The 13,351-nt window shown below is 48.7% G+C and overlaps 1 protein-coding gene across 1 annotated transcript in view; it reads left to right on the top strand.

Moving 5' to 3' along the window:
- dapk1 (death-associated protein kinase 1) overlaps positions 1–13,351 on the top strand; it is a 66,248-nt gene that overhangs the window by 14,673 nt on the left and 38,224 nt on the right. The window contains exon 3 of the mRNA XM_085295600.1: positions 10,415–10,636. Within this exon, the coding sequence (XP_085151726.1) occupies positions 10,415–10,636 (222 nt within the window). The remainder of the gene's footprint in view (positions 1–10,414; positions 10,637–13,351) is intronic.

Here is a 13,351-nt window from a genome sequence, read left to right as displayed (position 1 = left end):
TCAGGTGTTTGCAGCGATCGATGTGAAGCGCACCGCCTCACTGATGTGTTTGAGTTTTTTCCAGTTACATTAGAACACAGTAAAAGCTCCTCATCAAACCCTCTCTGTTCACAGTTTAAAGAAAAGCAGCGTTTTCAGCTGTTAGTCTGTTCAGCACACCAACACATCAGCTCGAAATCCAGAAGACGTTAAACTGAAAGATGCTGCATTTTTAAACGATGCAAGCCGAGAGCTGCTGGTAACGCCTGCACGCCTAAAGACAGACACTACGTCTATTTGAAGTCTGAGTTACTGTTTCATGAAGGACGATGATGATGATGATGATGGCTTCAGGCTGTGACTTGCTCGTAACAGAGCAGTCTGCACAAAAATGAACAACATGGAGAAAAAAGCAACAAAGCAAAGTTTGCTGTGGGGTTTGCAGCGAAGGACGGCGAGCGGGAGGTGAGATCGCACTCGTTGTTTCCCACTTACTGAATGTGTCGTCCTCCGTCGGTCCGAGTGCGCCCGCGTCACATGTGACAGAGAAGCCTCGTGGGCGCCTTCTCGAAGCTCTTCCAGCCTGCCCGCCATTGTGCTTAACACTTTTCAGCTTTTCAGCACCCTCTCCGATTTCACAGTAGTAGTGCACAGAGCCAATCAATAGCTGGCTCGCAGTAGTGACGGAGAGGTGCAGTGTAGTGTTGGACAGCGCGCTGGTCTTTGTCCTTCTGTGTTTAAAGTCTCAGAGAAACCTCGTCGTTGTGTTTGTGTTACGAAGACGTGATCTTTGAAGCTTGAGTTTATTTATGCGCACTTAGTTTGAGCTTGTGTTCAATGCTGTTGTTAGTGATTAAATAACACAGTCTGTGCATTAAAAGCTGCTTATAACTATCATTTATTTGGCAAATGAAGCGAGACTCTCAGTGTTTATCAGAGTAGTGTTGGTGGGAGAGGAGGCAGAGCAGCCTTTTGGTTTCTTATCCTGTGGACCGAGTCCAACTCCACCATCCTGAACCAGCAGCAGCCCGTTGGTCTTCTTCAGTCCCAGCATCGAGGACCAGTTCCCATCTCCTGCAGGTTCTGGGGGGGGCTTCTCCCACTATCAGCAGCTTTTCAGAGCATTGCCACCTTAACTGACTGCAGTCCAAACAGCTGGGATCTGTTCAGTGTGGGGGGAGAGCAGCTGAGTAATGTGACCTGGTCAGCCTGCTGGTGGAGATGCATGAGGTGGTGGGTTGGGATGATTGCCTGTTAGCAGCTGTGCTGTAACAGCAGGGGAAAGGATGCGTTAACACGTTGCACAGTGCAGACGGTCTGCTGCAGGAAGGGCTTTTATTTTACCCTGTATGTTTATACTGAGGGCTTAAAATGTCTTTATACGTTGAATTCTGCTCCCACAAGCCTGGCTGTGGTGTATGGCTGGATTATGGCTGGATTGGGGCCAAAGATTAGGAGGCTGAGCATCTTACTTTCCTTTTCAAGCCCAGACAGCCATGGAATCACTTACACATCGGGTTATTCTGCAGAACCTAATGGCGTCCACACAAACACAAGTGTCTGCTTGGACAAAGCCTGATGATGTGGAGTAAAGATGCAGATGTATGAAGATAACACTGAGATTTGTTCTCATCTCTGAGAACAGAAAGCCAGCAGGATCGTGTTACAGTCAGCTGTCCAGCAGAGAACGCAGACTTTTCTGTGTGTGTGTGTGTGTGTGTGTGTGTGTGTGTGTGTGTGTGTGTGTGTGTGTGTGTGTGTGTGTGTGTGTGTGTGTGTGTGTGTGTGTGTGTGTGTGTGTGTGTGTCATCAGCTGCTGTCAGCCCGAGCTGTGCCAGACACCCTGCGTTGACAACATGAACTTCCGTGAGCTTGTTATCACTTCGTTCTCACTGAGGAGGCTCCTTTCCAACACAACCCTGTGCTGCTAAAATAATCCTGTCATGTTTATGTGAGGCCTGCGTAGTTTTAATGTTCATGAGGTTCGGTGTCAATCAGAAAACTGCGCTGATGCAGATCTGCCTCAGTGTGTTTCTGACCTGCTGATCACATCGTCACAGATCAGTTTCCACACCTGAACATTAACCTGTGGAGATGCAAACACATGTTAGGGACCTCATAATTAGAGACTCAGAGTTTTTTATTGTCATCCTGCAGCTTCTTGCACAGCGATGTTGGGATAATATCATGTTGTCACTCAGACTGAAGCCTGCATGAGTCTTCAGCTGTCCTTCTCCTCTCCAGTGGACTCTGATCCAGTCTGGACTCAGCAGACAGACGCCATCTCTACTTTTAAGACCTTACATTTTAAACGCTTATAGTTAGGCCTGGATCAGGTGACGCTGAAGTGCTCCGGCTGCATGGGGGACTTCCCAGGATTTATTCCTTCTTCACTTCCCTCTTTTCTCTCCTGATGCATTTACCTCTTATTCCTGCATGTCCTTAACTCTCCCTGCACTGACCTGACAGTAGCTGCTGGTAAAAGGTTCATCTATTCACAGCTAGCGAGTTGTTGCCCCGTGTGGCAGCTGCTTCACCAACAGGAGGAGGATTGCATCTGGAGTAGAGGCCATCTCCTTCAGATTCGGACAAAATCCCGACGTGATTCTCGGACTCTGTGAAAACAGCAGGGACCTCAGGAATAACCCAGAAGCTTTCATCGTGTACTTCCTCTGCTGCTGGTGCTTTAACCTGAGCAGCTGTGATGAAATGAGCAGAAACACTTTCTTAAACCTTGTTTTTGCTTCACAGCGAGTAAAAGTGTTTATATTTGATTAACTGGTAAAAGAGAACTTCACTGATTAGTGTCAGAGCTGAACTTCCTCAGAGTCGGAGGCATGAAAGTAACTGAACTGCCCATAAAGAAAAGCACAGTGAGTCTGTGGTAGCAGCTCGCTGTCACTGCTCAGCTTTGGCTCCATTAAACCGTCGCTGAGTTCCTCCTCTGGTTTGATGCAGACGTCTCGACGTTGTCGTTAAATTAATAAACTGTTTTCATCAGGCTGTACTTAAACATTACTGTCCTGAGTAGTTTCTCCTTTTCCTCGAGCAGCTGAACGCTGATGATGACACCTTATGTTACCAAAGCTTCCCAGCAGCTGCTTCGCTGAGTGTCCTGCAGCTCCGACCGTCTCTGTGACTCTCGCTGCTTCAGTTCTTACAACGACAAGCTGTTTGTGGAGCAGCAGTGCTGCAGCTGTGCAGATGCAGCTGTGCAGCTGCATCGGCACCTGCAGGTTTGGTTTGGTCACCGACACACAAACCTGCTTTATGACCTCATGTTGGACCCGCATGGTCCAACATGAGGTCGGTGGATCTGCGCTGAGAGCTTTTAAGCTTCTCCCTTCTTTCATGTGCGTTTGCACATCGTGCTGTAAAGAGCGGCAGCTGCTTCTGCTCCCGGGCGTGGCCGTTGTTCCCGTGGGAGTTCACGCTGTAACAACAATTACAGATAAGAACAGAAGGAGACGAAACACAGCGACGTAGCAAACATGTGCGGCCGCGTGTTCTCACCCAGACGCACCGGCCGCCCTTCCTCTCTGCTGCGTTGTGCTGCGTTGTTATCATGAAGCGCGTTCCCTGCCCACTCCCACTTCACCGACTTGTGTGTACGAGGCCTTCCTGCTGCTCATTACCACTGAACATTGTTCATTCCGGCGCTGCCTCACCATGACAAGGCCGAATTCCCGACAAGAGCAGCGACCTCTAACTAAGCATCGAGGTCGCGCCGATCCAACATCGCGCCGGCGGCGGGTGTGCGCTCAGGACTCGAGCCCCCACGGCTCAGGGCTGCTTGTTTGTGCGCTCTTCAGCTTCCTCATACATCTTTCTGTAACGTGGCAAAGCTGTAATAAGAGCTGCTGTAACAGGTTGGCTGTAATTATTAACGCCACTGGGAAAAATTGTTATATGAAAGCTGGAAAAATGATGTCGCAGCAGCCAAAAGACTCGATGCAAGCTCTGAGAAAATAGGAAATAAAGACAGCATGACAAACAACAACAGTTCAGTGAAGCGAACAGAGCAAGCAAAGAGCTTAATGAGTAAAGCTGTAACTAGATAAACGGCGGTGCTGTAGCATGAGGCAGGAGAGACTTCCTGTATGTGACGCGCGCTCGGTAAATGAGCACGTTATTGGAGGAGCTGAGAGGCCGCAGACACAAAATGAAATTGTCTTTGCTCCCTCGGCTGGACCGATGCTCTTCACAGACTGAGCTCTGTGTAAGACGCAGGTTCGGTTACTTGTTCATCGTCCACGTGTGTACGTTCCACAGGCGTGACTGCGTGTAGTGAACCTGGGTGGGATAGTCCTGTCACTCTGACCTGCTGTATCAACCTAAAGCTACGCTGCGTATCTAAGCACAGATAACCTCCTGCAGTGTTGAGTAATGCAAAGAGCTCCCGACCAGCTCCTCTCCGTCATCCCCTCCCTTCCAGCTGCTTTGGTGAAACAAGTAGGCCAAAAGTGGGAAGCCCTGTCTGTGCTTCAAGCACAACAAAGGGAGCTCAGCAATCTGATCCTGCAGACTATCAGAGAGCCGGGGGGGGGGGGGAGAGGTGCTCTTGAAAACCTGCCTCTGTTTGTCAGCGATTCCCAGGAAGGGTTTTTCCTCTGCTCGTTACTTCTGCCCCGTCTCTGTGCTCAGCAACATCCGTGCACGTCGGCGCTCTCCCTGCACGTCTCTGGAGGATGAGAAGGATTTCCTCACTCTGCCAGGCTCTGCTAGCAACGTAAACACGAGGGCTCTGTCATCATGCAGCAGGGAGCCGCCACTTTGACCTCTGTTAAAGTAGCTCCGGGTTAAACACAGAGTCTAGCAGGGAAAGCCTGTTTGTTTGCTTTTCCTCACCAGGGGAAGACGGTTCAGTTGAACCGCTGCCATTTTCCCCTCGTCTGTGTGTGTGTGCAGCTGGTGTTGTTAACAAAGGGTGGGCTCGCTTTCATACACGGGGAGAGCTGCGGAAAAACACACAAGTTAGAGTTTGGGTTTAATTCCCACAGGCGAGCTGTCGGTGTTTACCTCGTGCTCCTTTTTAGCCACGCTGTCATTTCCACTTAGCTTGCAGACAGATGTGATGCAAACTTTCACGTGTCCACAGGAGAGTTTCAACGAGCTCTTACATAATTTTGTCACTTTAGGACAAAAGAGGAAACATCAGAGGAAGTGCACAGAAACGCGAGAGCGTGAACACTTTCATTAGTTAGGATTTAATTTAGGAAGTTCCTGCAGTCGTAGTACTTTCTGACTCCAGGTTATAAGCACAGCCGTTGCCCTGTGACTGTGCACATGTTCAGTTTCTCCTTTGATGGCAGCATAGACCAGTTTACTCTGTGTGCTAAAAGAGCACGCTCATGCTTCCTTAAATTAATTATGAAGTAATAATTCATGTATTCAAATGAAATTCCCCCTCGTAGAAAGTTTAATTGCCATGTGCAACAATTTATTCATGTGTGGAGTGCAGACACGCTGATGCTAACGAGCTTACGTCGCTCTTGCTGTTGTGTTACTTTGTGAGGAGCGAGTGGAAGAAAACTTCGAGCCTGAGGATAGTTTGTGGTTGTGGAGGAAACTCCTCGTGCATACCTGAGTTTGGTGCCTGCTCGTGCTCTTTGTTCTTTAAGGACTGTCACATGATTATCGTTGCTACATCTATAATTGCAGTGATTCCCTGAGTCTGCGTCTGCCCCGCGTGTTACCCAACCTGGGAGGAGATACGCCTGCAGCTCGGCTCCCTCCCATCATGAAGCAATCCTGCAGAGCTGCTGTTAGATCGCACCGCAGCTCTTTGTTGGTGCGCAACCCGACACCCTGCAGATAGCTTTTATGCTTAAGGTGCTACTTTGTGTGTGAGTATTAATAAATATCAGTTTCTTGCTGATGCAGTATCACGAAGCTCAGAAATATTCATATTCGCTCAGATGGCAACCACTGAGGGAAACTGCAGTTCCTCTGGTGGCCTCTAGAGGCGCACTGTAAAGGAGAGTTAGTCCCCACTGAGCCTCGAGGGCCGGTGTCCTGCAGGTTTGAGATGTGTCCTCGATCAACACAGCTGATTTAAATGTTAAATGACCTCCTCAACATGTCCTGTAGTTCTTCAGAGGACTGGGAACGAACAAATCATCTGATTCAGGCGTGCTGACCCAGGGTGAGCTCTAAAACCTGCAGGACACCGGCCCTCGAGGCCTGGAGTTCCCCACCCCTGCTTTAAGGGTCATGGCTGCTGAATGCAGACGCGCCTCTGCTCGTGTCTCCTGGCAGGAAATCGCAGCAGGTCATCTCGTTGCGTGGACTTTATTCTCTCTCTCGCCACTTTGTGTTTTTGTAAATGTAGCATTTAAAAGTTTGTGCTTCAGGTTTACTGAGAGAAACTTGAACATTTTATTCATGTATGACGTAGAAATGAGTTGATGTGCGTCTGTGTTGGATCTGCACAGTTCTTGGGTGAAGCTTCTCGCCTTAGCGGCTCATTTAGTCCTAAATATGGTCGCAGCGTCCGTCTTTTGTGTACAGTCTGTGTGTTTGATGATGGGTGTAGCCGCGGCGCCTCGTCAGTAACACTCAGCAGTGCTCCTCGTGTGCTGTTTGATGCGAGGCCTGTCAGGCAGGATGAGAGCACTTCCAAAATGTCACACAGAATATTTTGAAGTGTTTTCTATTGTGTGGAGAAGTTTCCAGTGTGCTGCTGGTTTGTGTGTGGAGTTGTTTCCCTTTGTGCTTCTCTTAAACAGCATGATGATGGTCCTCATGCAGACGCAGCGCCACGTTTCCTGTCGTACTTTCAGCAGAGAAGTGAAAATGAATAATTAATATTCATTTCTGAGGAGTCACAGAAAGTCTCGAACTGCACAGATGGTGTTTAATCAGGAACAGGAAGTCAGCCGTGTTTTCCTTCTCATCCCCGACGAGATTTTCGCAGCAGGTCCCGCGACTTCACAGATTCCACGTTTCCGCTGCACGAGCCGGCGGCGGCGGGACGTCTGAGGAAGACGTTCCTACGGCTGCTGCTGTTCCAGCCGTGCACGTGCACGTGTGCGTGACAGGTGACCGGAGCTGTGTGTGCACGGACGCTTATTACAGTGTGAAACACTTGACTTCCATATGAACGCGATCACATCCTGATGTCTTTCTTTCTGCGCCGAGGCCTCAGTCACAGAGGTGGAAGCAACAACAGGGTGAGGTCAGGCTGAGTGGGAGTGGGAGTGGTACTAGCATGAGAAAGCCTTCGTCCTCGGCTCTCTCTTCCTCTTCGGTCACAGGACGGTTCGCTCTTCTAAAGCGTGCAGTTCAGTTTCTGAGGAAATCTTTGTCCACTGGTTTGTTTCACTGTGGTAAACAGAAGAGACGTGAATCTGTCACAGAGCACAACACTGAGATGAATTCAGCCTCACATGATTCATATTTATCAGAAATAATCATTCACCAGTGACTGATCCAAACATGGATCCGTGCATGCTGACGGATTATTATTGAGCTTTGAACTCGGTCATATCTGATGTTTCTTTTGATACAAAGAAGCAACTTGTTGCTGCAACATTTCTGGATGATGGAGACACGAATGCTTCTGCTCGATGTCTTGGAGCGGTTGATGCCTTCTGCCCTGACTGACCCTGTGAGTTACACCGTCAGGTGGACGGCTCGCTTTGGCCAATCAGAGGAGCTCTCATTTACAGTTTTATATATAAGGCAGTGCTGGGATTGCTGCCCTCCTGCACGTGTTGCCTGCTCGCAGTGAAACGTGCTGCTCGTGTTTCTCTTGCTTTCTGTTTATTTGCACAAACTGAACTCGGTAGAAGAGTTTTTGTGTGTTTGGCTGCAGAACGACTGGGAAACGAGTTCATTTCATTATAAATGCTTTAAAATCCAAACTAAGATCCTTGAGGCCGTTTCCATAACACACAACTGTTTCAGTGAGATTGCTGTCATTTTAATTGAATTGAATTTTGTGTGTGTTGTTGTTGCCTGTGTTTAATTGTCTAATTTTTGTAACTGTGGAGTATGCTGCTGCCTGTTTTGAGCGGGCCTCCTTTGAAGAAGAGGTTTGTGGGATCTTCCTCCTCGGGCGACAGCATGGAGCTCGCCTTTGATTAAAAACACGTTTACTGCACAGAATCACCAGGATTGATTGAATTCACTGATAGTGAAGAATATTTGTTCAGTGCTTTTCTTTGAATGGATCTAAACTCTGATGAAGTCTTCCTGAGCGAGAAGCTCCACCAAACGAGCCGATCGATGCCGAACGCTGCACGAGCCGCATGCAGCCGGCGCAGCAGTAATCTGGCAGCACGAGGAGCAGCGCCGCTCTGCTGCTGCTCGTGTTTGTGGAACAGAGACAGGGAGGGGGTATGGGGTCTTTTGTTGGCAGCAAACTTCCAAAATCAAATGCGTTTTGTTGTTTTTCCAATTATTTTCCCACTTGGCTTCAGGCCCTGCCGATTGGCCCTTTAGAGCCGCGGCTGTTACGGGTCACATCGGGGTCACGGATGCTGCCTTCAAGCTCGTCTGCAGCTGGCGGTCTCACACGAACTGGGTCAGTCACACTGTGGAGTGAGGATGTGCAGAGAGCTGAATCACTGCTCTGATTCCTGACGACTCTGTGCCGGCAGGGCTCAGGGAGTCGGATGACTCTCACTTTATTGCCCATTTTTTGGCCGGAGCCGAGGAGACGTTTGCCATCGTCTCTGTTGGAAGCCTGTGTGAAAATCTTGCTGTGGAAATAAAAAAAAAGAGGCAGAATGTGGCGCTCTCTCATTTTCACTCACTCTTCTTTCTCTCACCCCCTACTCCCTTGTACTCTTCCTCCCTCCGTGGGTGTTCGGTACACTAAGTGCTGCGTGATTGCCGGGGCCGTGAGGAGGCGTGAACAGCCCTCAGCCAAGTGTCCCTGCTTCCCCGAGTGGTTTTTCTGGCGCTGCTTTGGTCGAGTGGCAGAGGAGTCAGCAGTCTGATCAACCACAGCGCTGCGTGGCAACGCGATGGTGCGATTTCCATAACAGCCTCTGTGTTGTTGATACATGCAATAATCGTCACAGCGAAATGTCACGCAGGCTCGCCACATCTGGGCGAAGCGCTCACGTGTGCCCTTCAGGAACGTGTGCGGGGATCAGCAGCATTGTCTTTGCTGCAGCCTGTCAACAGCAAATAATAAAGACGGGCTTGAAGGGCGGAAACATCTGTGCAGATGTGGTGACGGAGGAACTTCAGTTTGAGTTTGTATCCTGTGGGAGAGGCGACAATCTGCTTATTATCTGTTACGTGGCGACTACACGATGTCAGGAGACAAAGTTACACACCAGCGGTCGGTGAGGTGGTTGTGATGTCACTCACTTTGTAAAGCATCATCAGTGTTTCGATAACAAGCCGACTGTGAAGCTCAGCGTCACTGAGCATGCTCCGATCAGCCTCCTCGTCCAGGGCCCAGGTTAGCGTGACCGTCCACGGATTTATCATCGAAATCTTTTCTTCTTTTTAAAAATCAAACATTTCTGGGCGGATTTATAGTCGGTTTATGGGCTTTTTCTACATAAGAGCAGTTAAAACGTTCCCAAATGATCCCAGCCTGTGTGTTTATCACATAATAGAACAACAACCACACGCCTCTAATGTGTGATGGGTAAAAAACATACAGATCTTCTCATTTTCATCGGCCCAGGTTGGATACACTGCATAGAGTATCTGTGCCGGACGTGCCAACGAGGACACGCAGCTCATTATTGTTGAGGTGCACGTCTGGTTTCAGAGTAAGAGTTTAAAGTCTGGATGTTTGTCGGCTCTGTGGACGAGGTGCTGACGCTGAGAGCTGTGCTGCTTTTTGCACACTGTTCCTGAACTGATTACGAGGGGCTGCTGAAGGTGGAGGGAGGTGTGCCTCTGCACTCTGTGCACAAGTCTTTTATTAAAGATGTGGGAGCGTTCTGCATCAGAGACCAAGGCCACGAGAAATAACCCGACTGCACCCGTGCAGGCTGTCGTGTTGCACACTGCTGTCTTTATTCCTGCGTTGCTATTTCAGCTTCAGCCGTGATTCATCCAGCACTTATTAATTAAAGCTGTTCCTGATCACCAGTTTGCTTCTCATAGTCCCTCCCACTCCCTTTGGCTCAGCTGTCTGTGTTTACCATATTGACAGTGATGCATATATGCAGCCTGAAGTCTGTTTTTAAGGTCGCTGAGCAGCCGAGGTTCCTTTCAGCTCGCTGCTACACATCTTTATGTATTTTTCATTTTCTCAGGTTTGTTCTGAATGATTTCTCTGCCCTTTCAGCTGCAGTCATCATGTAGCTCCATATGCTCTATCTTAGGTCTCTGCTACAGCAGCTTTGTGTTCACACTTCAGAATAATCCTTCTGTCTATCACCTGTCTCAGACTTCATCCTCTGTCTGAAATAAGCTGTTGTGGTGTTTGCTGAGCGCTCTCTGTGTTCCCTCCCGTCTGCAGCGGTCAGTTTGCTGTGGTCAGAAGATGCAGACACAGGACTACAGGTGTGGAGTTCGCCGCCAAATTCATCAAGAAGCGGCGCAGCAAGTCGAGCCGACGAGGGGTGACGCGGGAGGACATCGAGCGCGAGGTGAACATCCTGAAAGAGATCCAGCACCCGAACGTCATCGCGCTGCACGAAGTCTTTGAAAACAAGGCGGAGGTCATCCTGATCCTGGAGCTGTGAGTTTGTCTTCTGTTTGTCAAAAACATGTGTAAAATACATTTAAAACCACAAAAGGTCCAAAAACATCAACAAAGTAAAAAAATAAAGAAGATTCTGCGTCATAAAGGTTCAAATCAGAACACGTGAAACACGTGAAGAGCAGATCAGAGGGATTCATTCATCAGATGTTTAAAGCATTTAAAAAAAGCCAAACGGTCGACCAGAATCGGTGAGAGTCTGTCTTGTGGAGGAGACACAGACTGGCTCCTCCTCTGATAAACGTCCTGCAGGAGCCGGTTTGTCTTCAAACAGACGGCTGATAAAAACCGTGACGGTAACTGTATCCCACCAGTTAAACCAGTTTTACACGCTTACTTCAAACATCAGCAGTGTTTGTATTCCAACTATGCACCATTATTCACCATTACTCTGCGCCTCAACAATAAGGTCGCCGCGCTGCAGATAGTCGCCCGACGGCATTCCTGTCCGCTGATCGCGTCTGAAATAATGGCACCGTGTTTGTTGTGGTTCGCCGCGACCTCGTCTCCACGCCGATAGTGAGCGGGCAGACCGCGTAACTATGGCAACAAATAATCTCTTTTCCATGTCGTGTATCTCTGTTGTTTATGTTCTTTAGGCTGTTAAAGATGTTAGAACATGTTAATAACAGCAGAATGAGGTTGGCTGTTGTTTTCCAGTTTTCATGTTTCCTCGTTCCCAAAGCAGGAAACACAGCCTCTCTGCTCCTGATTGGACTCTGTTCATGGGCTGTGAAATTACAGGTTCAGCAGTAAAATCAGGGGAAAACTCTCATTAGCATATAATCAGTTTACTGAGAACATTCATGGGCTTAAAAATAGTGACGCCTCGGTTCATGTTCGAATTCTCCACCCTAAGTAGCCGTTTATCTCCTCTCTGAGGCCTTTTTAAATCCAAGCTCATAAGTTTATAAGAAGTTTATAAGAAGTCGCGTCTTTAAACCTGTAAGACTGTCGGAGGCACTTTGTAAGTGGACGGTCTGAGAGCCGCCGTCTCCCTCCTCAGACACGTCGTGTTTCGGGAGGTTCTCACCTGTCAGGGACGCGTGTCAGCTGAGCCACCTTTGCCCTCGGGTCATTCTAAAGACCTCCACCTCTGCTCCATCCATCTATCCTCTACCTCCATCACACACAGTATCCCACATGTTCACTGCTCACTTTATTTTCACTACGTAATGACGTAGTGAACCTCATGAAGGACAAATATGGAAAATTCATGCTTTTTTCTTTGTGTTGTTGAAGTGCAGATGTTGTGAGTCTTTCAGAGGAAGTGGAGGTCGGTTATCTGTGGGCGTTATTAACGAGTGAGTGAAGCAGGAGACGTTTCTGTCCTCGAGCTTCCTCTGTTGGGTGTTGCAGCTCGAACGTATGAGAGTTCAGAGGAGAAACACACCAGGCTCCCACAGAAGCCACACCAGTGCCTCCATAAGTGATGGAGGTGCTGATGGTTGTGAGAGTATAGAGTTCACATACAAGCCAAATATTTCAGCAGAAAACACTCGAGTTTCCCTGAAGTCTTCGATCCGTCTCGTTTTCACGACGCACTTTGATCTGCTGATGGTGACGAGACGTCTGTCGGTGTTCAGCTGCTGCTGATAGAGGATCAAATATGAACCAGGAAGTTTGTTTTAAAGGCTTTAAAAGCTTAAATGTTACACAAGAGCTCGAAGCTCCTGGATTGGCTGGTTTGATGTCTGAGGTAAACGCTGCTGACAGGTGTGGCTGCGCTCTGGATCTGGTAACGTGTGATTTCGATGTTTTTTTCTGTACTTGGAACGAACCTCTGATCTGTTATGGGTCAGAACCACAGGCGATATGAAAGACTGATGAAGCCACGGTGACACCACCCACTTTCTGGATGGTTAGCACCACACAGTCGTAACGTCAGGCACAGAGCCCGTTAAACAGCCAGCAGGAGCCGCGGTTTAATGACGTGGGAGGAGCTGTCCACAGAGACCCAACACCTCCTTTGTCCCAGGCGTGATTTTTAATGCAGGCAGATTTTAAAGGCGTTCGCTTCATTTTTCAGCTTCAAAAATGGGTTTTAACACAACTCCATGATTATTAGAAGGCTTTAAAGTCGCGACACGTTTCGCCTCACGCTATTTGCATACCCACCGTCTTTAAAGCGTTTCAGCAGCCCGCAGATATTCACCTTCCTCCTGATGTACGTCACAGTAAAGCGACACTTTCAGACGAAGCGCTGAGACTGTACAGACGTCAGACGCGGCGCACAATCGTGTTCAGTGATGGTGACATATTGTTGAAGTGTATTGATGTTTGTGCAGACGCTGCATGTGAAATGGAAACAGCTGATGTCGGTACAGTTTGGTGTTTATAGTCAAAGTCGGCTCTCGAGCGTGCGGCGAAATCGAAGAGACAAGATGTCGTGTTTTGTTGATTCTGGGGTCCTTTTGTGTCTTTGCGTTGCCGTCGTGGTAAATACAGCCACGATAATGACGCACAGCTACGAGCTGCAGGGAAGTGACAGAGCTGCTGTGTGTGTGTGTGTGTGTGTGTGTGTGTGTGTGTGTGTGTGTGTGTGTGTGTGTGTGTGTGTGCGTCCTGTGAACCACTGAAGCAGATGATGAGGTAAAGAGTGGGCGGAGCTGTGCAGCTGGTCTGGTGTTCCCCCTCGAACGGGGGTGGGTGGGTGGGTGTGTGTGTGTGTGTGTGTGTGTTTCTATTTCAGGA

This window comes from Mchenga conophoros, linkage group LG12 (genome assembly GCF_057382185.1).
Source record: "Mchenga conophoros isolate Kocher_MC1m ecotype Shallow Benthic linkage group LG12, M_conophoros_male_GT1.1, whole genome shotgun sequence".
Lineage (NCBI taxonomy): Eukaryota > Metazoa > Chordata > Actinopteri > Cichliformes > Cichlidae > Mchenga > Mchenga conophoros.
This window is presented reverse-complemented; position numbering and strand designations above follow the sequence as displayed.